Source organism: Pongo pygmaeus, chromosome 2 (genome assembly GCF_028885625.2).
Source record: "Pongo pygmaeus isolate AG05252 chromosome 2, NHGRI_mPonPyg2-v2.0_pri, whole genome shotgun sequence".
In the NCBI taxonomy this organism is placed as follows: Eukaryota; Metazoa; Chordata; class Mammalia; order Primates; family Hominidae; genus Pongo; species Pongo pygmaeus.
Window position 1 is genome coordinate 161,246,942 of NC_085930.1, and position 27,735 is coordinate 161,274,676.

The 27,735-nt window shown below is 36.2% G+C and overlaps 1 protein-coding gene across 50 annotated transcripts in view; it reads left to right on the forward strand.

Moving 5' to 3' along the window:
* The window catches only part of MBNL1 (muscleblind like splicing regulator 1), a 219,003-nt gene that overhangs the window by 113,609 nt on the left and 77,659 nt on the right, over positions 1-27,735 (forward strand). Inside the window, exon 3 of one of the 50 annotated variants that reach the window (XM_054483055.2) lies at positions 20,415-27,543. The exons of the other annotated variants lie outside the window; for them this stretch is intronic. Coding sequence (XP_054339030.1) covers positions 20,415-21,446 — 1,032 coding nt within the window. The 3' untranslated portion in view covers positions 21,447-27,543. Of the gene's footprint in view, positions 1-20,414; positions 27,544-27,735 lie in introns of those variants that run through there. 50 annotated transcript variants of the gene reach the window in all.

Here is a 27,735-nt window from a genome sequence, read left to right on the forward strand (position 1 = left end):
GATAAGGGATGGTTCTAGATATCTCTGATGGTGTTAATGAATGTGATTGCTACATGTGAGCGTAGGTGCTCCAGGCCCCTTCTTCTATTCAAATAGAAAATTCCTCAGTGATTCATAGTGGTTTTGAAAGCTAGGAGAGAGTTCAGACATTAGGTAAATCATCCCTGTTTTATGGTGCCTGTCTTTTCTTCATCTGCAGTTAGACCAGTCTCACTATAAAACACAAAGCACAATAATACACAGAAGCTATTTACAAGTGAGATTTAAAAATTATACTTACTGCCTTTTGAAAACGTTGAGCTTTTTCCTCTCTGTTCAGCTTTGCCCAGGATACCTGTTAGACAAGTCTTCGGTATATTCTTTTGGCTTTGTCATGTCAACCACATACCTTGGCTATGTCTCTGATGATTTCCAAATGTTTAATCATCTTAATTTATGATATCCTTGTTCTGTCACTTTTTTAGTATCCTCAGCCTAACGTGTCTTGAATAGGTCTTTGGTCTGTGCTTATAATCAGGTTAGTGGTCCTGTCGTTTTTCCCTCCTCCAATAAATCTTTCATATTTTAAAGGAAAAGCAGCTTCCTTGTTAAACCAATCATAACAAAAGCCCCACACCCTTATCCCAAACCTTCGTGGTTAAGATTAATGATAGCTGAAAATCATATACCCATTTAATAATTGTCTTGGTAATGTTAATAAAAATTTTAATTGTTTTCATTGAAAAAAATCAAATATGAACAATCCCTCCCTGCCTATGCCATTTAGGTCACTTACTCATCCTGGAATCCCCTGATGTTCTTCCTGTCCCCATCTCTCTCTGTCCTTTAAGACTCATCTCAGGAATCATCCTTTGTATGATGGCTTCTCTAGTTAACTCCCTCCGCTCCCAGGCCTGATTGGGGGTTCTTCTCCTATGCTTCTTCTTAGGGCTCCCGTAGAACTCTGTTGACCCTTCATTGAGTAGTTCTACATGTATTATATCTGCTGTCATTTTCTCCCCAGCTTTTATTTTGAAAAAAATTAAACCCAACAAAAGTTGTAATACTAGTATAATAATACCATATACCATTCAAGTAGATTTTCCAGTTGTTAACATTTTGCTGACACTCTCTGTCATATACATTTTTCTGAATCTTTAAAGGAAATAAGTTGTGCGTATCCATTCCTTTTGTTAGTGAACTTTATCTAGATTTTGCTATTCTTAGGTTAATTATACTTAATAATTTTTGAAGATTTATTTCCTGATTTATTCATTCATCAAATATGTATTAAGCAGCTATTATGTAACAGATGCTAAAGCCTTGAAGGTTTCAATGTGTACATAGCCTCATTACAGGATATTTTAGATGTATATGATATAATTATGACCAGATCAGATGAGGAATAAAATATTACCATTGTAAGTGTAGAAAAAAAACCATATACCCAGATCTATGAAAGTGTCATCACTGATTCATCATTGATTTGTTCAGTCACCAGTTGTCTACTCTGTGCTGTTCTGTGTTAGGTACTGCCAGAGACTGTGGGTATATATTTGAGGCTTCTTACCCTTAAATAATCTAATCTCACATGAGAGACAGAATATTATCCAAGAAAGCAGTGGAGTATGAACATCAATGGAGTTCCCATGGTTCTATGGAAACAGAAGACAGAGAGGCAGGCAAATCTTCCTGTGTAGTTCCAGTGATGCTTAGATAGTAATTTGAAGGATAAGTAGAAGGAATAAACTAGGTAGATAAAGAGACAGAAGACATACGAGATTGAGGCACTATTATATTTCAAGTCAAGGAAGCATGAAAAAGATACAAGATGTTCCAGAAACTGGTAGTGGTTTAATACAATGGGAGGGGCAAATGCTAAGGGGCAATGATGAGAAAAGGAAAGACACAGGGCTAGAGGGTTAGGCCCAGGTTATGAGGGACTTTGTGAGTTGAGCGGAAGAGTTTAAAAGCTATGGTAAACCCCTGAATGATTCAGATGGATAATGATAGATACCAGATTTGTGTTTTTAATAAGGTTACCCTGAAAAAGATTGTGGAACAAAATTGATCTTGATGTCTTGATAGTTTTAATTTAGGGAGATTAAATCTTGCTTTAATAGGAGCTAACTCAAATATTAAAAGCTATTCAAAGGTGATTACTGTACATTTAATAAATTATCCAGGTTATTGATGCCTCAGCCAATTTATCTTACCTAAGAATTTTGTTTTCTTCCACATTGTTTTCTTCTAAGGAAACCAGTATTTAAAATTTTAAAAATGTGTTGCTCTCAGCAAGGAGTTAGTAGTTTCTGCAGCTAATATTGCTGCCTGAAAGACAGAAAGAGGGAAAGGAGTTGCTATAATTAGACACCTGGCTTTGTAAGAGGACTAGATGTCATTTAAAGCATTTTATTTCTTGCTGCAAAACTCTTTCTGTTGAGTAAATGAGTAGGAATTAATCAATGACAACATGACAGTGATTCTGGAGGTTTTATAATTGATGTAATGTTTTTGTTTATTGGATCAATTAAGCCTGATTGACTTGCAGATTGCAGCAGCTCTGACAAAGCACCCATTGCTTATAACATTTCAATTCTGTGTGCTCACTGCAGTGCGGATCCACTGGCGGGATCATCAGGCTGCAGGGATCTTGTCAGAGATAGCACTAATAGGGGTGGTTTGTGCAGATGTTAAAAGTCATATGATGTAGACTCAAAAAAGTTACCTAGCTGTATTAGTTTAACACTTTGTTTTAACAGTTTTACACTCCTACAGTCAGATAGCATAGTTCATACTCTAATACACCAAAAGAGCTTACTAGTTTGATTTCTGAAGGATGTCAGATTGTTAAATTTCCATGTAGTCTAGGGTTTCTTAGCCTCAGCACTATTGTCATCTTGGACCCGATAAATATTTGTTGTAGAGGGGTGTCCTGTGCATTGTAGAATGCTTAGCAGCATCTCTGGCCTCTACCTGCTAGTAACAGTTTTCCCCCAACCTCCAGATGTGACAACCAAACATATCTCTGGGTATTGCCAAATGTCCCGTGGTAGGCAAAAGTGCCCCTGATTGAGAACCATAGTTGCAGACATTTAACAGTTAAAGTAAAACAAAAAAGTAGTTCACTTAACCTTTCCATGGGCTAATTGTATTTATTTATTTAAAAATCTGTATTGATACATCTGTACTTATAGAGATATAGATAAATGTTTGGCACTTTGCTAAGTACTCAAAGTTGGGGAGTATTTTATAGAATGAACAGATCTGAAAGATCCATGCAATTGGCTAAATTAATGTGTGTGTGAAGTTTCCATGTTTTTAAAATTAGGATAGGCAGGAAACTAAATCACAGAAATGGGTATCAAATAAAATAGATGTTCTATTTAAAAATTCTGTGTTTTGACATAATAATAGGAGAAATAGAATTGCATATGTAAGAACATCATCAGAAGATTATCTTTTTCATTCATGGTTTAGAATATTGGAATTATGCATTTGTTTTGTAATTTTATTTTCATATGTATGTTTAATATATTTTATTTTTTTCACTTTTCAAATGGTGTTACTAGCATGTGAAAATAGCATTGAGGGATATAAATTGAAGCTGTTATGGGATTTTATGTGGACCTTGCACACCAAGAGCCTGATCTTTGTTTTAAAATGTTGTTAACTCAGTGTTAAATCAGACTGTAAGACAGCAGGGAAAAGAGTAAGGCCTTAGCAGGGACTATGTGCTATGATCATTAAGTTGAATAGAGGTGTAAGATCCTTCTAGCTATTATAGAAGAGCAGTTCATGGAAGACAAAGTTTCTGAGAAGAGGAGGATAAAGATGGTAGATAAATGAATATTCCAAAATGAAACTAATTGTTGTCTTTGTCCAGTGTTAAACTATTACTATCCATCATTTTCTTCTTTGGTAATCACTTACCAAATGCTGAGAATATGCCAGGCATTAAGGTGCTAAGCTAGAAACTTTCATTTACATGGTTTCATTCAGTCTATAAAATAGCCCTCTGAAGCAGGTATTGATAGTTCCATTTTAGAGAGAGGGAGACTAAGAATTAAATGCCTAAATACGGGTCATACAGTCTGTTCCTATTGCAACTAGAGATTGAGCCTCATTGCTACATCATTACCTTATTTGATATATTCAACAAGCACCTTCAAATGTACCACGTAGTTTTTTTAATGAAAAAATATCAATTCCTGCCCATTTGTATATAATAATCCTTATCAGATCCTCTTCACATTCTACCCTTTTTCATACTCTTTCTGAAACAAATTAAGAATGAGATTGATCCTTCATACAGCTGATAACCTGTGTTGATACAGTAGCCATATTTCACCAAAACCTTTTTAATAATAAGACTATTGGTCAGGTGCATTTTTTTCCCTACAATACATTATAAATTCAAGATGCCCTTTGTTTTTCATGGACAACTCCGGGAAGCTAGTTAGTTCCTTTTGTCTCTAATTTGATTACTTAAGCTATAAAATAGAGGCTATAGTAATAATCTCCATCTGTTTCATAGCTCAAGAAATAGCATCTTTATTTAGCAGTGCCTACATCTTTTATGTTTAAAATTCCTTAAGACATCTGTACACAATGTAGCTATAGTGTGATTTACAATAACTTTGTGTTTTTGTTATCAGCAAGAGATCGCTTACAAAGAGACAATACACCCTTTGTACTTGCTAGTAAAACACTACATAGTTTTACATGTCAAGCATATGTAAGGCATGGTGGAGGTCAGGAAGGATAAATTCATTACATGCCTGTCATCACATCAGAAATCCACCTCAATCAGAAGTGGTGTGGGAGTTGAAACATATATGCCACTCAAGTGATATATTAATCAGATTTGCCCTTTGAATTGTACAGTAAGAGCTGTAATGGCATTACATATTTATGGCTAAAATTGACTCATTAGTGGATAGCTTTGATTTGGAGGTAAAAAAAAAAAAATCTAACTATGTTTTATTTTCCAAACCCAGTTTTACTAACATGATGTAGCTTCTCATAAAATATTTTGAACTAGTAACATTAAGTTTTGACAACAGCTTGTAACCTGAGGGGAAAAAAAATTGGTCAGATACTATGAGAGAGATTGCAAAAGAATAGGGAGTAAATTTGTTATGACAACAGTGAAAAGGAATCCAATTTGTTGTTTTGTGACTTGTCCTGCCTTTTTTTTTTTTCATAACCACTTTTAGAGTTTTTAGTAAAGATCCAGGGGACGTTGGTTCGATGTGCTAGCAGCTGCATGGAAATGGACTGCTTCATGTGTGTGCTCATCTGTCTTCTATCTCAACAAGTTGTCTTTGACAATTGACCTCTCCTTTGGAGATCTTTTCAGACAATTCCAGACACTGTATAATGCCAAACCTTAGGATAGTTGCAGGTGGCATATGTAGAAAGCAATTTAATTATGCTACAGATTTGAAATAGATGCAAGTCATATCTTTATTGAATTTAACACCTTTAACATATATATTGAGATGAATTTCCTAAGGTGTAGTCCAAAAACTCTTGTCAGTTCATTGATTTTGAAAGTAAAATGGGCATGGGGCCTAAACAATTTTCTGATTTTTTTTTTATAACCCCTCTTATCACTTGATTATGTGAATAGTTACCACATGACTATTCTCTTCAGGTTTCAGCAATGAGACAGAATGGTTGAATGTTTGCTACTTCCACATTGCTTCATTCAAGGCAAAATAACTCACCTATTAAAATTGTCATTATTTCTTTTCTGTCTAAAGTCTCAAAGACTTTCCCTTTTCAAATTTTGATACCTTAAATTGGATGAATATAATTGAGCCTTTAAGCTCAGTTTATCTTACCTAACTAAATTCAGAGGTTGCTAAAAGGATGTACTAGAGGTTAAGTTAGTAATGTTAAGCAGTTAATTTTTTTTCCCTAAAATTATGGCTTCTAAAAATGGAATTGGGAAACCCTTGCTTAATTTTACTTGGTGTCTTAAGAACAGTTTGTATACAACTGATATAACCATGAGGTTGATATAAACAGAACTATATTATTTTAATTATGCAATTCTATTAAACATCTGTTAAAGGCTAAAAGGCTGAAGGTTTATGAAATGTTTTTTCCAGAAATTCCAAGATAGCTTAAGGGACCTTTTTTCTTGTCTCAGATATTTTATTAGCATAAAAGAAAAGATATACACAAACTCACACACATATATTAGTGATAGGAAGATATTTTTGGACTTAAATATAAAGAACCCTTTCAAAATCATAAACAATAGAGCCTTTGTTAGGACAAATATGTAAAAAGGTGCTATATTTGCTACAACCTAGCAGGAAGACAATACTGACATTTCAGGAGCCTTCATTTCTTCATCTCCAGAATAAAGTAGTTGGCTTAACACTTTCTAAATTCTATTTTAACTCTAAGAAATTACTAACTGCAAAATTAAAGTCAGAAAAAAAAGAGTAGTTTTGTTGATCACAGTGTAGCTAAAAAGTTGTTAACTAGGCTGGTAATCATAGCCCGAGGGTTTGTTGCTGTTTGAATATTGAGTAACAGGTTTCTAACCTTGAGTTTAATTACCATCAGAAGTGTCTTATTCTGATATTAAAGGCCAAATATCTGTGATTTCAGGACATAATTCTTTGAGAAAGTACACACCTTTCATCGCATGTAATTTTTACCAGCTGATTTTTATAGCACTTAATGTTACTCCATTTCAATCCATTTGTCTTCTTATTTTGCTGTGTGAGTCATCTTGCCAAGCTCTGCAGAGTATAGTGTAATACCCTCAGCACCTAATAAGCTGGCAGATACATTTCCATTTGAATGTAGATGCTATGGAAAATTTAACCGAATTAAGCTATAATGCTTCACTTACTTTTAAGTGGTCCATGTTAGAAGATTAATGAAGGAATCTTTTCAGTTCATTGTTATATTTTGGAAATATAATACTTTGATAGGATACTTTGGTAGGATAAATTATAACAGGTGTAAGACTGCAATTTAAATATGTAGGCATAAGGAAGAAACTATCACAGCCAATTAGGAAAGTGAGCAAGCTTTTGAATGTCATTATGCTTTGTTGTTTTTGTTGTGAAAATGAGGGGCATCAAATTAATTGATTATTAATGTCAGTTATTTTAGATGGTGAATAAAGACAAATTTTCTTTAGATATCATCTCATTTATTTTCCCTTAACAGTGAAGGGATAGTTTGCAGAATATTAGACATTAATAATTTTATGAACAAAAGAGAAAATAATACAGTGTTCATAATTCTGGGATTGAGGATGTATTATATATTTACATAAAACAAAGCTGTAAATTCTAAAGGAACAATACATTAGACATAGTTTACATTTGACTTTTTAAAATTATATTTTAAGTTCTGGGATACATGTGCGGAATGTCCAGGTTTGTTACATAGTTATACACGTGCCATGGTGGTTTGCTGCACCCATCAACCCGTCATCTACATTAGGTATTTCTCCTAATGCTATCCCTCCCCTAGCCCCCCACCCGCTGACAGACCCCGGAGTGTGATGTTCCCCTCCCTGTGTTCATGTGTTCTCGTTGTTCAGCTCCCACTTATGAGTTAGAACATGTGGTGTTTGGTTTTCTGTTCCTGTGTTAGTTTGCTGAGAATGATGGTTTCCAGCTTCACTCATGTCCCTGCAAAGGATATGAAGTCATCCTCTTTTATGGCTGCATAGTATTCCATGGTGTGTATTTGCCACATTTTCTTTATCCAGTCTCTCAATTGATGGGCATTTGGGTTGGTTCCAAGTCTTTACTATAGGGAATAGTGCTGCAATAAATATACGTGTTCATGTGTCTTTATAGTAGAATGATTTATAATCCTTTGAGTATATACCCAGTAATGGGATTGCTGAGTCAAATGGTATTTCTGGTTCTAGATCCTTGAGGAATCGCCACACTGTCTTTCACAATGGTTGAACTAATTTACAGTCCCACCAACAGTGTAAAAGTGTCTCCTGTTTCTCCACATCCTCTCCAACATCTGTTGTTTCCTGACAACAGATTGGAAAACTCTTGTTTTCCAATCCAGTTAGAATGATTGCGATTCTAACTGGCATGAGATGGTATCTCATTGTGGTTTTGATTTGCATTTCTCTAATGAACAGTGGTGATGAGCATTTTTTCATGTGTCTTTTGGCTGCATATATGTCTTCTTTTGAGAAATGTCAGTTCATATCCTTTGCCCATTTTTTGATGGTTTTTTTTCTTGTAAATTTGTTTAAGTTTCTTGTGAATTCTGGATATCAGCCCTTTGTCAAATGGATAGATTGCAAAAACTTTCTCCCATTCTGTAGGTTGCTTTTTCACTCTGATGATAGTTTTTTTTTTCTATACAGAAGTTTTTTAGTTTAATTAGATCACATCTGTCAATTTTGGCTTTTGGTGTTTTAGTCATGAAGTCTTTGCCCATGCGTATGTCCTGAATGGTACTGCCTTGGTTTTCTTCTAGGGTTTTTATGGTTTTAGGTCTTACATTTAAGTCTTTAATCCATCTTGAATTAATTTTTTGCATAAGGTGTAAGGAAGGGGTCCGGTTTCAGTTTTCTGCATATGGCTAGCCAGTTTTCCCAAAACCATTTATTAAATAGGGAGTCCTTTTCCCATTGCTTGTTTTTGTCAGGTTTGTCAAAGATGAGATGGTTCTAGATGTGTGGTGTTATTTTTGAGGCCTCTGTTCTGTTCCATTGGTCTATATATCTGTTTTGCTAGCAGTACCATGGTGTTTTGGTTATTATAGCCTTGTAGTACAGTTTGAAGTCAGGTAGCATGATGCCACCAGCATTGTTCTTTTTGCTTAGAATTGTCTTGGCTTATACAGGCTCTTTTTTGGATCCATATGAAATTTAAAGTAGTTTTTTTCTAATTATGTGAAGAAAGGCAGTGGTAGCTTGATGGGCATAGCATTGAATCTATGAATTACTTTGGACAGTATGGCCGTTTTCATGATATTGATTCTTCCTATCCATAAGCATGGAATGTTTTTCCATTTGTTTGTGTCCTCTCTTATTTCCTTGAGCAGTAGTCTGTAGTTCTTCTTGAAGAGGTCCTTCACATTCCTTGTAAATTGTATTCCTAGGTATTTTATTCTCTTTGTAGCAAGTGTAAATGGGAGTTCACTCATGATTTGGTTCTCTGTCTATTACTGGTTTATAGGAATGCTTGTGATTTCTGCACATTGATTTTGTATCCTGAGACTTTGCTGAAGTTACTTATCAGCTTAAGGAAATTTCGTGCTGAGACAGTGAGGCTTTCTAAATATACAATCATGTCATCTGCAAACAGAGACAATTTGACTTCCTCTCTTCCTATTTGAATACACTTCATTTCTTTCTCTTGCCCGATTGCCCTGGCCAGAACCTCCAATGCTATGCTGAATAGGAGTGGTGAGTGAGGGCATCCTTGTCTTGTGCCAGTATTCAAAGGGAATGCTTCCAGCTTTTGCCCACTCAGTATGATATTGGTTGTGGGTTTGTCATAAATAACTCTTATTATTTTGAGATACATTCATCAATACCTAGCTTCTTGAGAGTTTTTAGCATGAAGGGGTGTTGAATTTTATTGAAGGCCTTTTCTGCATCTATTGAGATAATCACGTAGTTTTTGTCATTGGTTCTGTTTATGTGATGGATTACATTTATTGATTTGCATATGTTGAACCAGCCTTGCACCCCAGGGATGAAGCTGACTTGGTTGTGGTGGACATGCCTTTCGATGTGCTCTGGATTCAGTTTGCCAGTATGGTATTGAGGATATTCACATTGAAGTTCATCAGGGATATTGGCCTGAAATTTTATTTTTTTGTGTGTGTCTCTGGAGGTTTTTGGTATCAGGATGATGCTGGCCTCATAAAATAAGTGATGGAGGAGTCCCTCTTTTTCTATTGGTTGGAATACTTTCAGAAGGAATGGTACCAGCTCCTCTTTGTACCTCTGGTAGAATTTGGCTGTGAATCCATCTGGTCCTGGGCTTTTTTTGGTTGAGAGGCTCTTAATTACTGCTTCAATTTCAGAACTTGTTATTGGTCTATTCAGGGATTTGACTTCTTTCTGGTTTAGTCTTGGGAGGGTGTATGTGTCCAGGTATTTATCCATTTCTTCTAGATTTTCTAGTGTATTTGCATAGAGGTATTTATAGCATTCTCTGATTATAGACTGTATTTCTTCGGGATCAGTGATGATATCCCCTTTATCATTTTTTATTGTGTCTATTTGATTCTTCTCTCTTCTTTGTTAGTCTGGCTAGTAGTCTATTTTGTGAATCTTTTCAAAAAACCAGCTCCTGGATTCATTGATTGTTTTTGGTTTTTTGTGTCTTTATCTCCTTTGGTTCTACTCTGATCTTAGTTATTTCTTGTCTTCTGCTAGCTTTTGAATTTGTTTGCCCTTGCTTCTCTTGTTCTTTTAATTGTGATGGGGTATTGATTTTTTATCTTTCCTGCTTTCTCCTGTGAGCACCTAGTGTTATACATTTTTCTCTAAACGCTACTTTAGCTGTGTCCTAGAGATTCTGGTACGTTGTGTGTTTGTTCTCATTGGTTTCAAAGAACTTATTTATTTCTGCCTTCATTTCATTATTTACCCAGTAGTGATTCAGGAGCAGGTTGTTCAGTTGCCATGTAGTTGGGCGATTTTCAGTGAGTTTCTTAATCTTGACCTCTAATTTGATTGCACCAGGGTCTGAGAGACTGTTTTGAGACTGTTATGATTTCCATTCTTTTGCACTTGCTGAGGAGTGTTTTACTTCCAATTATATGGTCAGTTTTAGAATAAGTGTGATGTGGTGCTGAGAAGAATGTATATTCTGTTGATTTGGGGTGGAGAGTTCTGTAGATGTTTGTTAGGTCCACTTTGTCCAGAGCTGAGTTCAAGTCCTGAATATCCTTGTTAATTTTCTGTCTCATTAATCTGTCTAATATTGACAGTGGGGTATTAAAGTCTCCTAGTATTAATTGGGTGGGAGTCTAAGTCTCTTTGTAGGTCTCTAAGAACTTGCTTATGAATTGGGTGCTTCTGTATAGGGTGCCTATATATTTAGGGTAGTTAGCTCTATTTGTTGCATTGGTCCTTTTACCATTATGTAATGCCCTTCTTTGTCTTTTTTGATCTTGGTTGGTTTAAAGTCTGTTTTATCAGAGACTAGGATTGCAGGATTGCAACCCCTGCTTTTTTTTTTTTTTCTTGGTAAATATTCCTCCATTTCTTTATTTTGAGCCTATGTGTGTCTTTGCATGTGAGATGGGTCTCCTGAATATAGCACACCAATGGGTCTTGACTCTTTATTCAATTTGCCGGTCTGTGTCTTTTAACTGGGGCATTTAGCCTGTTTACATTTAAGGTTAATATTGTTATGTGTGAGTTTGATCCTGTCATGATGCTAACTGGTTATTTTGCCCATTAGTTGATGCAGTTTCTTCATAGTGTCAATGGCCTTTACAGTTTGGTATGTTTTTGCAGTGGCTGGTACTGCTTTTTCCTTTTTATATTTAGTGCTTCCTTCAGGAGCTCTTGTAAGGCAGGACTGGTGGTGACAAAATCTTTCAGCATTTGCTTTTCTGTAAAGGATTTTATTTCTCCTTCACTTATGAAGCTTAGTTTGGCTGGCTCTGAAATTCTGGGTTGAAAATTCTTTTCTTTAAGAATGTTGTGCTGGGCGCCGTGGCTCACGCCTGTAATCCCAGCACTTTGGGAGGCTGAGGCTGGCAGATCACCTGAGGTCAGGAGTTCAAGACCAGCCTGACCAACATGGGAAAACCCCATCTCTACTAAAAATACAAAATTAGCCAGCTGTGGTGGCACATGCCTGTAATCCCAACTACTTGGGAGGCTGAGGCAGGAGAATCGCTTGAACCCAGGAGGTGGAGGTTGCGGTGAGTCGAGATCTTGCCATCATACTCCAGCCTGGGCAACAAGAGTGAAACTCCATCTCACACACAGAAAAAAGAATGTTGAATATTGGCCCACACTCTCCTCTGGCTTGTAGGGTTTCCGCAGAGAAATCCCCTGTTAGTCTGATGGGCTTCCCTTTGTGGATAACCCGACCTTTCTCTCTGGCTGCCCTTAACGTTTTTTTCATTCGTTTCAGCCTTGGTGAATCTGATGATTATGTGTCTTGGGGTTGCTCTTCTCGAGAAGTATCTTTGTGGTGGTCTCTGTCTTTCCTGAACTTGAATGTTGGTCTGCCCTGCTAGATTGGGGAAGTTCTCCTGGATAATATCCTGAAGAGTGTTTTCCAACTTGGTTCCATTCTCCCCATCATTTTCAGGTACACCAGTCAAACATAGGTTTGGTCTTCTCACATAGTCCCATATTTCTTGGAGGCTTTGTTCATTCCTTTTCGTTCTTTTTTCTCTAATCTTGTCTTCATGCTTTATTTCATTAAGTTGATCTTCAATCTCTGATATCCTTTCTTCCACTTGATCGATTTGGCTATTGATACTTGTGTATGCTTCACAAAGTTCTTGTGCTGTGTTTTTCGGCTCCATCAGGTCATTGATGATTTTCTCTAGACTGGTTATTCTAGTTAGCAATTCCTCTAACCTTCTTTCAGGGTTCTTAGTTTCCTTGCAGTGGGTTAGAATGTGCTCCTTTAGCTCAGAGGAGTTACCCACCTTCTGAAGCCTACTTCTGTCAATTCGTCAAACTCATTTTCCATCCAGTTTTGTTTCTTTGCTGGCAAGGAGTTATGATCCCTTAGAGGAGAAGAGGTGTTCTGGTTTTTGGAATTTTCAGCCTTCTTGTGCTGGTTTTTCCTCATCTTCCTGGATTTATCTACCTTTGGTCTTTGATGTTGGTGACCTTTGGATGGGGTTTTTGTGTGGACATCCTTTTTGTTGATGTTGATGCTATTCCTTTCTGTTTTTTAGTTTTTCTTCTAACAGGCAGGCTTCTCTCCTGCAGGCCTGCTGGAGTTTGCTGGAGGTCCACTCCAGACCTTGTTTGCCTGAGTATCACTAGCAGACACTGCAGAACAGCAAAGATTGCTGCCTGCTCCTTCCTCTGGAAGTTTCGTCCCAGAGGGGCACCCGCCAGATGCTAGTGGAGCTCTCCTGTATGAGGTGTCTGTTGACCCCTGCTGGGAGGTGTCTCCCAGTCAGGAGGCACAGGGGTCAGGGACCCACTTGAGGAGGCAGTCTGTCCCTTAGCAGAGTTCAAGCGCTGTGCTGGGAGATTCACTGCTCTCTTCAGAGCTGGCAGGCAGGAACGTTTATGTCTGCTGAAGCTGCACCCACAGCTGCCCCTTCTGCCAGGTCCTCTGTCCCAGAGAGATGGGAGTTTTATCTGTTAGCCCCTGACTGGGGCTGCTGCCTTTCTTTCAGAGATGCCCTGTCCAGAAAGGAGGAATCTAGAGAGGCAATCTGGCTATGGTGGCTTTGCAGAGCTACGGTGGGCTCTGCCCAATTCGAACTTCCCAGAAGCTTTGTTTATACTGTGAGGGGAAAACCACCTACTCAAGCCTCAGTAATGGCAGACGCTTCTCCCCACACCAAGCTTGAGAGTCCCAGGTCGACTTCAGACTGCTGTGCTGGCAGCAAGAATTTCAAGCCAGTGGATTTTAGCTTGCTGGGCTCCGTGGCGGTGGGATCCACTGATCCACTTGGCTCCCTTGCTTCAGTTCCCTTTCCAGGGGAGTGAACAGTTCTGTCGCTGGCCTTCCAGGTGTCACTGGGGTATGAAAAAAAAAAAAAAACCTTCTGCAGCTAGCTTGGTGTCTGCCTAAACAGCTGCCCTGTTGTGCGCTTGAAACCCAGGGCCCTGGTATTGTCAGCACTTGAGGGAATCTCCTGGTCTGTGGGTTGTAAAGACCATGGGAAAAGCATGGTATCTGGGTTGGAATGCACCATTCCTCATTGCACAGTCCCTCATGGGTTCCCTTTGGTGGGGGAGATTGTTTTCTCACCCCTTGAGCTTCCCGTGTGAGGTGATGCACACCCCCTGCTTTGGCTCACGCTCTATGGGCTGCACCCACTGTCTAACCTGTACCAAAGAGATGAGCCACGTACCTTAGTTGGAAATGCAGAAATCACCCGCTTTCTGTGTTGATCTCACTGGGAGCTGCAGACCTGAGCTGTTCCTGTTAGGCCATCTTGCCAGCCACTCATATTTTACTTTTAAGTGATTAGGTAGTTTGGGAGAAATGGTGATTTAATGCAAAACTTATCCATGTTTACATATTTTTAAATTAGATTTCTAAATGAAGATTTTCAAATATGTACAAAAGTAGAGAGAATAGTGTAATATACCATAATTCAGTGTTGATGATTTTCCTTATTTATTAATCTTGTTGCTTCTATCTTCTCACTTTTTTGGGAGAAGGGAATAGGTTAGAACATTTTAAAGCATATCTTAAATGGCATATCATTTCTTGTGTATATGCATCTTTTACATATAAAGGCTGTTTTAAAAATGAGTCGCTGCTTTATAGTTTCTTCTTTAGAAACATATAAGATTAAAGATAAAAGAAATAGAATAGGGAAATAGCCTAGCTATAGAAACAGCACTTTTAAATTTCATATGTGCAGTGATTTATTCTTTGCAAATCATCTAATTTTTAAAAGTATGATACTTTATTATTTGCAAATTATTTAATTTTTAAAAGTGATTTTTGTGGGAGGTCAGAGTTGGATGGAGAAGGGCCGTTTTCATTTTTGAATAGAGGATTCTTGTAATGACCTGATGAAAACTGCTCTGAGGGCATCTTCAGCTGGAAAATATGTATTACTACTTTCTGTAATCAGGGTCAGCCACCAGTGTCTCCCAGCAGCACAGCAAGTAGTCATTTCCCAGCTCTATTATAAATCACTAAGTAATCACACTGCAGTGCCTTAAACCCATAGAGTTGACAGATATGCCTGGTATTCCCCTTATATGCCATGACCATTCAAACTAGGGTGTCAACTTGGACTCAAAGTAAGCTGACTGAAAAATGGGCAGCATACGATTACCAGGAAGGTGAAATTGAAGTCACACTCATTAAATAATCTAGATCAAATTTACCAAACAAAGTGTTCACTGGGGATCTGAAACATGTAAAAATAAGTGGAAAAGTAGAGGAAGGCTTCAGGGATGCTTGAACTGTTTCTAACATGGCATATATAAATTGCCACACCCACTGTCTTCTGCCCACTGGCGGCAGATCCTTTGTGTTCTCATAGGTCAAAAGAGGACTCAGGAAATGGAAGCAATTATTTCTCCCATGAGCAAAGAAGAGTTGATTTCATTATATTATTTCTTGGAACTTGTCTGTTATTTTCATATTTTATTTATGTGGCAAAGAAGATATCTTCTAAGACATGCATGTTATAAGAAGTTGAGGTTATTTTTGTTTGCCTGTTTGCTTTTTTTTCGCGACAGACTCTTGTTATGTTGCCTAGGCTGGTTTCAAACTCCTGGCCCCAAGCAGCCTTCTCTCTTCAGCCTCCCGAGTAGCTGGGATTACAGGCGTGTGCCAACCACACTTACCCAGCGGAGTTGGGGTTGTTAAGATACTTTTGAGAATCGTATTCTACAGTGAATAAAGATGGGTTTGCCCAAAAGAAATTTTTTTCCTCAAGTAAAGCATTGGCACTAAAAGGCTCCTCTTGACAATCTGTTTATAGCTATTCTCACAATTAAGTGTGGAGAATTAGATTAATTCCATTGAAATCATAAATGCACTGCAATCTGTAGATTATCAGTTAGTAGATAAACACCACTGATTACTGTTGAATTATGCATACAGATATTTATAGCATCTTGTATAATGTACTTGTAAAAATAAATAATGATTATAATAATAAAGATTTAGATCTGGGTGTGGTGGCTCATGCCTGTAATCCCAGCACTTTGGGAGGCCAAGGGGGGAGGATCACTTGAGGCCAGAGTTCAAGAGCAGCCTGAGCAACATAGTGATTGGTATTAGGTCTTCTTCACATGTTTGGTAAAAATTCAGCAATGAAACCAGTAAGCCCCAGGCTATTCTTCTCAATATCTACAAACAAAACAAAAAAGTTAGCCAGGTCTTTGGTGTGTGCCTGTAGTCCTAGCTACTTGGGAGGCTGAGGTGGGGGGATTGCTTAAGCCCTGGAGATTGAGGCTGCAGTGAGTCGTGATTGCTCTGCTACACTCCAGCCGGGGTGACGGAGCCAAGACCTTGTCTCAAAAAAAAAAAAAGACTTAGTACTTAAATTTCTATATCTTTCTCCATCTTGAAAGGAATATTTTCCAACTAGTTTAATACTATTGTTTAATAAGAATAAGATATATCCTTAAACAACAGTATTAACCAGATTTTGAGATGCAATGTTAGCCACATTTATTTCCCTTTAGCCTTCAGAAAAATCCAAGTTTAGATACCAATTCTTTGTTTGCTGGATAAATTTCTCCATTTTTCTTTATATATTGCTGCTCAAAACTCATACTGTCAGGCCGGTATCCCATGGTATCTTATATTCCAACTATAAGATGCATGAATATATTCATAAGTTTTTAGTTTTAAGTGTAGTATGACATATTTTACAAAAGTTTTCAAGTTCAGAAATAGTTTCTATTTATGATAAAAATATTTAAAATGTAAGATTTTTTTTCTTGAGAAAAGACTATATTTTGTTAACTTTTTCAGATTATACAAGTATTTGACTCAGATGCCTCAGAAAATAATCTCACATATTATCTTGAGGAAACATACATTGAATTATGCTTTAATTGTTTATCTCTATCATTTTAATCTTTTGTCTAATACAGTGATACAGTTTTCTCTTCACAGTTAGACTCTCTTAAAAAAGAAGCTCTTGAGAGTGTAGTTAGGTATGGTTCATCCCTAAAATAAGAAGCTGTTTTAGAAGTAAAATGTGATGTTTATGGTGGACAAGACTTGCTGACTAATGGTTGTTGGAAATTTTCCATTTGTCAGATTGTTATGTAGATGATCATATATTAAATATAGCTAAGAGGAGAGCAAAAGCCCAAGGAATCTAAAGAAAAATTTTTTTTTTTGGCTAATAATGTGTTTTTAGGAATAAGAGCTGCTGTAAAGAATGCAGAAGCCTCATGTCATTAGCTGCACGTCCATCTCCTAGCAGATGAGCTGAGGGGTGCAGCACTCTCTCTCTCTCTCTGTATATATACACACACACATGCACACACACACACATACACACACCCCTCTTCTTGGGGAAAATGGGTCTTGCTGCTTCTCCTGAAGTCTGCATGCTTTTTATTCCCTATCTTCTGCTAGTTTCTCTTCATTTCCTCACTGCCTCTTTTCCCTTTTGTTCCCTTTTCCCCTTACTTCCCCTAGACTTAAAATGTTATATGAAGTTGAGTTTGTGGCTAGTGATTTACGTGCGAACTTCTTGTTGTTTTAAAACAAAGCTCCAAAACCGTGGCAATGAGGATAATATAGCAAAAACAGTGAGGCTATTCCAAGTAGTTGAAAGATTTTCATTGTGAGTGAGAGGCCGTTAATGATGGTTGTGGTTGTTCCTTTTTTCAAAGGTTTTCTCATTTTTGATAAGATGATATTTTACTACATTTAATAGAATTATGCTTAGATAAGATGCTTTTTTCATTGAATTGGCCTGGTCCTTGTTTTTATGTGGGCCTTTGAATCTGGGTTGATTTGAAACTACCTACTGCTGTCCTCTATACTGTCTGCAGAGATCTGAACCTGTAGATCATATAGAAGTTGTGTAGTAGCTAGGACCCATCGGGTGGTTATAGAACCGAAATTAAATTCAAGCCCCGACACCTCCACTCATCAGCCATAGACTGTTGGTAAATTAACTTGTTAATTTATATTGTATCATCTCTTATTTGGGGACAATAAAAGGCCTATTGAATAGAATTTTAGGGCCTAATATATGTGAAGCTCTTAGAACATTGTATAGTACACATTATATAGCAAGAAATGTTAGTTGTCATTATGTGTTCAAAGGCAAATTGTTGATGGAATTAAAACCTATATTGTGACACACATTAATATATCTGGAGGCCGCATTCATGTTTCAGAATCTTTGGTATTGTTTAAAATTATTTAACATTTAGTAAATTAACTTCTACAGTGATCTAAATTTCATCTGTGATCAGATCTATCATGTTAATCTATTGTTTCATAATAGGTTGAGCTATCAAATGATGGGCACAAGGATAAGGTATAGGAAATCTTCGCTTACTGTCTTTCGTGGGTTCTTGGAAACTATGACTTGACATGAAATGTAGTATAACAAAACCAATTGTTTTTCTCATCAGTGTTATAACTAAATGACCTTGAAGGAAACGATATTATTTGAGGACCTGCTGTATATTGTTTTACATAAAGTAACAGTTTCTAAGAACCTATTGGTGATGTTAAGTGAGGACTAACTATATTAAGAATGTTTCAGGCCATGTGGGGTGGCTCATTCCTGTAATCCCTGTGCTTTGAGAAACCAAGGCAGGAAGATTGCTTGAGGCCAGGAGATTGAGACCAGCCTGGGCAACATAGCAAGAACTCATCTCTACGAAAACAAAACAAAACAAAAAAACAATTAGCTAGGTGTGTTTCTAGCTACTTGGGAGGCTGAGGTGGGAGGATCACTTGAGCCTAGGAATTAGAGGCTGAAATGAGGCATAATTTCACCACTGCACTCCAGCCTGAGTGATAAAGCAAGACTCTATGTCTATTTTTTTTTAAAATTAATGTATGTTCTAGCTACTCAAGAGGGAGATAGTAATGTACTTTTAAAAAATATTTCTATTTTGCATGATAGCTCCTACCAAGAAATGGGTACAATATAATGCAACAACATGTTTTTAATGCTACCTCTCTATATTTATTTAGGTAGGTAATAGTATATTTCTATCTGATATTTGTGTAATAGCTAGACAGCTTTTTGCAAAAATCTTTTTAAATGTGCTTATATCATTACTTTTTCCTTTGAAAGCTTTTCTCTTTGAAATCTTCCAAGGCTTTTTACAACTCCAATAATATCAAGAAATCATACCCAAGATACTATGTTGCATCATTATTGAAACAGGAGTTTTACTTTTTATCCTTATGTTATTTATTTATTTTATATTTAGAGACAAGGTCTTGCCCTGCTGCCCAGGGTGGGATACAATGGTGCAATCATGGCTCACTGCAGCCTCAACCCATCAGGCTCAAACAAACCTCCTATCTCAGGCTCTCAAGTAGCTGCAACTACAGGCACGCCACCATGCCTGGCTGATTATTGCATTTTTTTAGAGATCAGGTCTCACTATGTTGCTCAGGCTGGTCTTACACTCCTGGGCTTAATTGAGTCCCCCTCCTTGACCTCCCAAAGTGGTAAGATTACAGGTATGAGCCACCATGCCTGGCCTGAAGTTTAAAATGTGTGTTTGTAGTAGACTAAATACTCTATCAACTATATTTTGATTTGTAAAAGGGTCATCCTGCATGTTTAACATTACCAAATAATTTCAAACTAGATTAGAAGCAATGGAAATTAATTAAAAATTTGTCATATGAAGTCACCACTGACATTTTTGATAATTAACCTTGGGTTTCTCTTGGCAAATTGATAGACTCTACACTGAAGCAGGAACTCCTATATATTTAGCTCTCTGCTTTTAATGTGGTTATTTCTGAAAAATATTATCAGCGTTTTCTGTCAACCAATGATCATTAATATGTGGTAATTACAGCATTTTCCCTTGCAATAGAAACCACCTATGGAGGTGTAGCAGCTTTTCTTGCAGGTTTAAATATTAAAACTCTTTTAGCCTTTCTTTGGAACTATTTTAACTATGAGTTATATTTTTGGCAAAATATATTTTCCTTTCCTGGGGACCTTTCCAAATTGTTCAGAATTGTCTTCATTAAATTAAAGCACTTCTGTTTATGCACTTCAAATGCGTGTGCATGTCACTACACATTCTTTTTGTTTTTTATTTATTTATTTAATTTATTTATTTATTATTTTATTATTATTAATACTTTAAGGTTTAGGGTACATGTGCACAATGTGCAGGTTAGTTACATATGTATACATGTGCCATGCTGGTGTGCTGCACCCACTAATTCGTCATTTAGCATTAGGTATATCTCCTAATGCTATCCCTCCCCCCTCGCCCCACCCCACAACAGTCCCCAGAGTGTGATGTTCCCCTTCCTGTGTCCATGTGTTCTCATTGTTCAATTCCCATCTATGAGTGAGAGAACATGTGGTGTCTGGTTTTTTGTCCTTGCAATAGTTTACGGAGAATGATGATTTCCAATTTCATCCATGTCCCTACAAAGGACATGAACTCGTCATTTTTTATGGCTGCATAGTATTCCATGGTGTATATGTGCCACATTTTCTTAATCCAGTCTATCATTGTTGGACATTTGGGTTGGTTCCAAGTCTTTGCTATTGTGAATAATGCCGCAATAAACATACGTGTGCATGTGTCTTTATAGCAGCATGATTTATGGAACCAAAAAAGAGCCTGCATCGCCAAGTCAATCCTAAGCCAAAAGAACAAAGCTGGAGGCATCACGCTACCTGACTTCAAACTATACTACAAGGCTGCAGTAACCAAAACAGCATGGTACTGGTACCAAAACAGAGATATAGATCAATGGAATAGAACAGAGCCCTCAGAAATAATGTTGCATATGTACAACTATCTCATCTTTGACAAACCTGAGAAAAACAAGCAATGGAGAAAGGATTCCCTATTTAATAAATGGTGCTGGGAAAACTGGCTAGCCGTATGTAGAAAGCTGAAACTGGATCCCTTCCTTACACCTTATACAAAAATTAATTCAAGATGGATTAAAGACTTAAACGTTAGACCTAAAACCATAAAAACCCTAGAAGAAAACCTAGGCATTACCATTCAGGACATAGGCATGGGCAAGGACTTCATGTCTAAAACACCAAAAGCAAAGGCAACAAAAGCCAAAATTGACAAATGGGATCTAATTAAACTAAAGAGCTTCTGCACAGCAAAAGAAACTACCATCAGAGTGAACAGGCAACCTACAAAATGGGAGAAAATTTTCGCAACCTACTCATCTGACAAAGGGCTAATATCCAGAATCTACAATGAACTCCAACAAATTTACAACAAAAAAACAAACAACCCCATCAAAAAGTGGGTGAAGGATATGAACAGACACTTCTCAAAAGAAGACATTTATGCAACCAACAGACACATGAAAAAATGCTCATCATCACTGGCCATCAGAGAAATGCAAATCAAAACCACAATGAGATACCATCTCACACCAGTTAGAATGGCAATCATTAAAAAGTCAGGAAACAACAGGTGCTGGAGAGGATGTGGAGAAATAGGAACACTTTTACACTGTTGGTGGGACTGTAAACTAGTTCAACCATTGTGGAAATCAGTGTGGCGATTCCTCAGGGATCTAGAACTAGGAATACCATTTGATCCAGCCATCCTATTACTGGGTATATACCCAAAGGACTACACATTCTTATAAGCACTGACGTAATACTTTCTCCTTCTGAATATTGATATGTGTTTGTTTGGCATTACAAGGCAGAATCTCAAAAATTTTCTAAATGACATCTACATTTAATAATTGCTGCAAATATTGTTGGGAGAACCATGAGGTTGCAGTAGGGTTTTGTTTTGTTTTGTTTTTGAGAAGTTTTAAAATTTGTCTTATTTTGGATTTTTTTCCCTTTAGTTAAAGATTCAGATGAAGACTGAGTCAGAAGATAGGTTAAGCTTTCCTGCCTCTGCTCCATTGGAATGGGATAGACGAATTTCCTTGGGATAGATGGAGGCTACTTATATAGGATGTTTATACTGTAAGGCAATTAAATACTTTCTAAGTAGATATAATTTCTGAAAGTAAAACAGAACCTAGAACCACAAGACTGCTATTCCTAGCCCAGATAAATTAATATTAATTCTAAACCACAAAGATCTTCATAAAGATTGCTAGATATGAAGATTTTTATACCATTGCTCAGTAATACGTATCAGGTTGTATAACCTTGTGATGAAGAAATTTTCCTTCCCTATTCGTCACTTACTGTTAGGTTCTCTGTATTTGGAAAGTCTCCTTTTGTTACAGATTTGAAGTTTAAAGATGCATCATAAAGTCTAAAAGTAGGAAATGCCCACAAAATTTAACATTAACAGTTGTAGAACATATTGAATGCCTAAAATACAGTGTCTGAGTGATTAGAGGAAGAAAGTGGAATATTTCGAGAATTTGACACACTCCTTATCTTCCAAATTGCTCAAATCTGTTTCCTTGTATCTAAACTCAAAGTTTATGGTAAGGTCTAAACGGGCATTGAGCCAGATAGAATGGAGAGAATGAGAAGAAAAGAGGAATCGACAGGGAAACAGCAGGAATGGAAAAACTTTCTAATTGTTAATTGATTACTAGATGTAAGCCTCTAAAGAGGTATTGAAAGAGGTTTTACAGCTTTTGCTTCATTATCCTTACCTTCAAAACCTTGGCTAAATGTGTCCAGAGTATTTTGAGCTCAGAGTATGAGCTGAAAAGAGTAATATTTCAGATACCTTAATACATTATATTTAGCCCTTCATGTGGGAGTTACTGCATTTTCACATTATGTACTTTAACACAACTTCAAACATTTCCTATATTGAGTTTTTTTTTAAAAAGGCACTTCTGTTTATGTATTTCAAATGTGTGTGGATGCCACTACACATTTTTCTAAGCACTGAGTTAATATTTTTCCTTCTGAATATTCACATTTTTGTGGCACTACACACACAGACTCTTTGAATAATCAAACTATTCACAAGCCAATTCTAAGTTAGAATATCTTTGTATTTTTGTTATTTTTTTGTTAATAGCAAGTACTTATACCTTAATATTTGAGAAACATACAGTTAATAAAACAGAAGGAGGAGCAGCAATAAGATAAACTGGCTTTGCTTCACCAAATTATCTTGTTTTTAGACAAATCCAAATGGCAACAACCATGCATCTTTTCTCAAACTAAGATTTTATAATAGATGTTTTCATTATAACAACTTGTATATCTACATTTCATTTATATAAAAGGCAACTCTAAGCTCTGACCACATTGAAAGTTACTTGTAACAAAGACTGGATTGTAATATGAACACATCTGGATTTGGGGAAATGTGTACAAATATGGCTGTATGTAAAGGTAGTAGCAGTTTATAGCTTTCCTTATTAGACTTCTGTCTATATACTTCAGGCAGGAGTAGAAAAAGCCCACAGCATATTGAGCTAGTATGTGTCCTTACTTGCTAAAACAAACAAACAAAAAAAGTAAAAACAAACTGTCCATAAGTGCACACTCTTCTGTAAAGAAAAATTCCTATTTACAGTTAAAATATTTTAAATTTTAAAACAACATAAAAATGTGAATACATTTTGGTTACTTTTTGGAATATTAAAGCAGAATAGATAAATGTGTCTGTGTCGTTTCCTGGAAAATCACTTGTTAGAAAACTCATTTTGGTAATCATCTAGTAATTCTATAGTTAGCAAAATTTTATTTTATATTTCTATATTCATATTGCTATGAAAATTGTTCTTAATTTAACATGAAAATAATTCTTTTCATTCACATGTTAATTTCCACACCTGTTTCTATGAAATCTTTGTTTTTAATTTTTCTGATTAAAAAATGTTATCTAGTTTAGCTTTGTAACTTAGAGTGAGAAAAGGCTATGGTTTGTTCTCTGAAATGCTTAACTTACTTTCAAACTGATTAAATCAGCCAAATAATTTGAAGGGTTTAGCTATTAGATGTCAAATAATTGCTTGATTAACCTATACTTCGTTTTTTCAACTGTTCTTTTGACATATTAACCTGCTTCAGTGCAGGGAACAAATTTTTGAGGCTGGGGACATGGTAGGTGTTTGTCGTATTCGTCAATTGATTTAGAAACAAACTTAGTGTAACTAAGTAGGCATAGCACACTCTTTAGTTACCCCAAGAAAGGTATATTTAGACTTGTTTAGTAAGCAGAGGTGGTAATAGTCAACCAAGTAAGCAAATATAAGTATGAAATAGTTTGCCTTTAAACCCACTTGGCAGTGGAAAGAGCCAAATGGAAAACTAGCTGACCACTCTGATCCTGTTTGTCTTACACAGTAGTTAAGCTAAATGCCACTCAGACAATGATTTATTTATTAAGGCAAAGAAAATATTTTTCTTTCCTAAAATCGTAATGTAAAATAATAAATATAGAGTACATTTTGAATCTGTGATAGAATCCTTGTTCCTTGCCATAATATGTTAGGTTGCGTGGCTTTTTTTTAAAGGGACAAAAGCTGGAGAATTCATACGTTGTGTTAGCAAGAAAAAATAGATAATGGAAGCAGGACTTTCCTGCCCCTTCCCTAAAGCTTCAAGTAATTTGAAGCGTGAAAAAGAAAATGAAACTTAAAAAATCAGTGGAGAACAATGTGCTTCCCTAGAAGCTCTTTTCATTATGATAGCACTTATTTCTAAGAATGCTTCTGAATATGTATCCCAGGCAATTAATGCAACGTACATTTGTCTTTAATGCTTTTCCAGTTTGAAGATATTTGTCCTCAGTGGCAGAATATAAATAGGAGTTGAATAGGTTTCTTTCTGTTCCATTATCTTTTCTTTTTACACTGCTTGCCCTAGCAGGGGCTATCTTTTCCTTGTTTTTCCTCACCTTTTAAATCCAGTTTTTGTTATCTTTAGCATTTTATTCAACTTCATTTTATATTTTGCTTTAGCATTCTGGTTCTATAATGCTGCTTTATCTTGTATATCACTCCGTACTTATTAGGGTTTTTCCATGTCTGCCAGTCACATCTCTTGAGAAATGATTCTTACTTGAGAGGTAGTGAGATTTTTCTTCCAGCTCATAACCAGGAGAAAGGAAGACCTGCCTGATTCCATCTTTGGACTCAAGGAGCCCATGAGATAAAGGCTGTCTCATATGGTAGCATCAGGCTTTTGTTTTGACATAACTTTACCATGCGTTTTCTATAGTCTCCTTTCATTACCTACTAAAACTTATCCAAATGCTTACAGAGAATGGTTTTGTGCAAACTGCTTTGCTCTTGGCTGCTTAGTGGAGCCTTATTTCCTGTAGTCTGTAACAGCTACTGCAATGAGTAGAACTTAGAATTCCACCTTAAAATTGGGATTCTTACAAAGTCCACCAAACCCATGAGGAGTCCATATTTGAGTTTTGAGGATATTCAAAAGCCCTGAAATGTTATGTAATTTCACGTGTACAGTTTTCTGGAGAGTGAGTCTGTAGCATACAGAGGTGTTTGTGTCATGCCTCACCATAGTTTAAGAGCTGTTTATATGCATTGTACAGAGCCCAAGGGTATTCCGGAAACAGCAAAGATATGAAACCTTGGTTATAGAGAATTAGAGAATTACTGTTCCATGAGTGTGGAATACATTATATTAGACTAGATGAGCTGGTGTAAAGGAGTCATTGTAACAAAAGCAACAAAGGTTTCTTATGCCTGTGGAATAGCTGCCATGGAGCTAATTCCCAAGTGATCCCTCCTGAGTTGTTTTTGTAGAATCATCTGGGCAGCTGTGCATTGTATTCATGCTGAGGTGATAGATGAATACTTTTCAGAATGTGGACATGTTATGATACATTTCAGGATCCTTTTACCTTGAAAACTATATTGCTGCCATGTTGGAAAAATAACACCTAGCAAGAATGATTAATGTGGAAGGGTGCATCTTTAATCTGTGATGAAGAGAAATTAATTTCATCTTCACTCACCTCAAATCCCTGTTCTATGTAATGGACATTAGCAGATCTATATTGTACTCATGGCACCTAAATAAATTCATACTATTAAAGGGAGTTTTAGATTTATTACCTATTAGATGTATTACTTATCCAGGTTAAATGAGAATTTGGCTTTGCAATGTGTATTAGTTATTTGGGTAATGAAGTAACAAACATTTTGATGTTACTTTTCAAAATGTAAAATGTAAATGATTTATATTTGAATTATTATAGACTCCATATGCTTAGCCTACAACAGAAGTTTGTAATGTTTTATTTTTAAGAAAAGTTACACTTTGGGAAGGGTGATCCATGGAGGCAGAATGTACCAAACTGCCTAGAGGAAATGTTTTTATTTTTCCTAGAGAAAAGCATAACGATTGGAGTAGCCACCAATAGTTAGGCTTTTTATCCATATTATCAGGGCATTAAATTTTTTGGCATATAAAATAACCCTTTATCCTCAGAAGTTGTTGCTTCTGGGTTTTTGCCTGACTAGAGAGTTACAGAAAGATAATTGAAAATAAAATGTATGCAGTTTGAAAAATATTCAAACTAAATTCAGATTGGTTTTTAGAAGTTACATTTGTAAAAAATCACACTTGATTGCCATTTAAAAACCATCAAACTTCAGGTGTGGGTTTAATGACAATACTATAGAACAACATATCTTAGAAAAAGAAACTACATGGCAAATAGATTGCAATGAGCATATTTAACATCCTTTTAGGCAGCCTGTCACAGTGCTGGTTAGTGACCAAGTCAGACAGGCATTTAAGCAGGTCATTTCCAACATTCACTGGCAGGTGCAGGTTTTATATGATGTTTGTTTTCCAACTTTTGATTTTAAAACTTTGAAATCTTAATTTGCAGAGAACATTCTTGCCTGATAAAACAGACATTCTTTTGTGTTGCTTTGAAATGTTCACTTTTATAAACCTATGCTGTCCGGAGTTTGTATTTCCAAACTTTGTACCATTAGATAGGCTGTGGTCCTGAGTGGGCCAGTTGTTTGAGTATTGCTTGCAGATTTGATTCCTCAATGGAAATGTTCCCGTAAAGCTTATTCAGATAATTATTATTTATTCTTTAAGCATGAAAAGAAGGTCAAATAACTATGGTGTAATTTTCAGAATTATTTACACTTTATGTGTAACACAAGAGAGATTATACATCCCTAGTAGAAATCTCAGGAAAAGAACCCTTTCCATTTGGTAGCAATACTTAGTTTTGAGATGTGATTTGCATCTTTGCTGTAATTTGAAAGACAAATGGCTTAAGGTGCATGTTTTTAAATGAAGTTTGAGGTATTTTTAAAAATATGCCTTTTAAAAAAATATTTCTTCTCGTATTTAGGCCTCTCTTACATTAAATCTTTGAGAGCCATTGTTTCCTTAAGTAAATAAGGTACTTCTTTAATCCTCTCTGAGAGTGGGGAAAATGCCCACAGGGTATAGAGAAAGGAAGGACTGGTACTCTCAGATACTTTGTAATATTTTAGTTCTTTGATTTAAAAAAATCACTCTCCTCTTTCTTAACAACTGCTTTCTTTCATCTAAATTAGACATTAGATGTTAAAATCTTCATGGATTTTAATTATATCAAATCATGCTATTTCTGGATAATTAATGATGGACAATTAATACTAATGTATTAATTGAAGTATTCTATGCAGTACCTTTTTACATGTTGGGTAACTCTACCCTCAACTGATAAAGGAATAAATAATTTTAAATTTCATAGTCATAGGATATTTTCATTTTATGCATAATAAATCAAGACACATGCTAATAGATTGATACTTTCAAAAATCAAATTTTAAATGTGCCACTTGCCTTTTAGAGTGATACTGAAGTGGTGCAATCTGGAAAATGCATGATAGAATTTCTACCAAACATTAATATTTATCTTCTGGGTCACCACCTGAAGACTAATAGCACTATGTCTAGAATTCTTGTCATGGGCCGTGTTAGTAAAACAGTAATAAAAGTGATAGAGTAGTT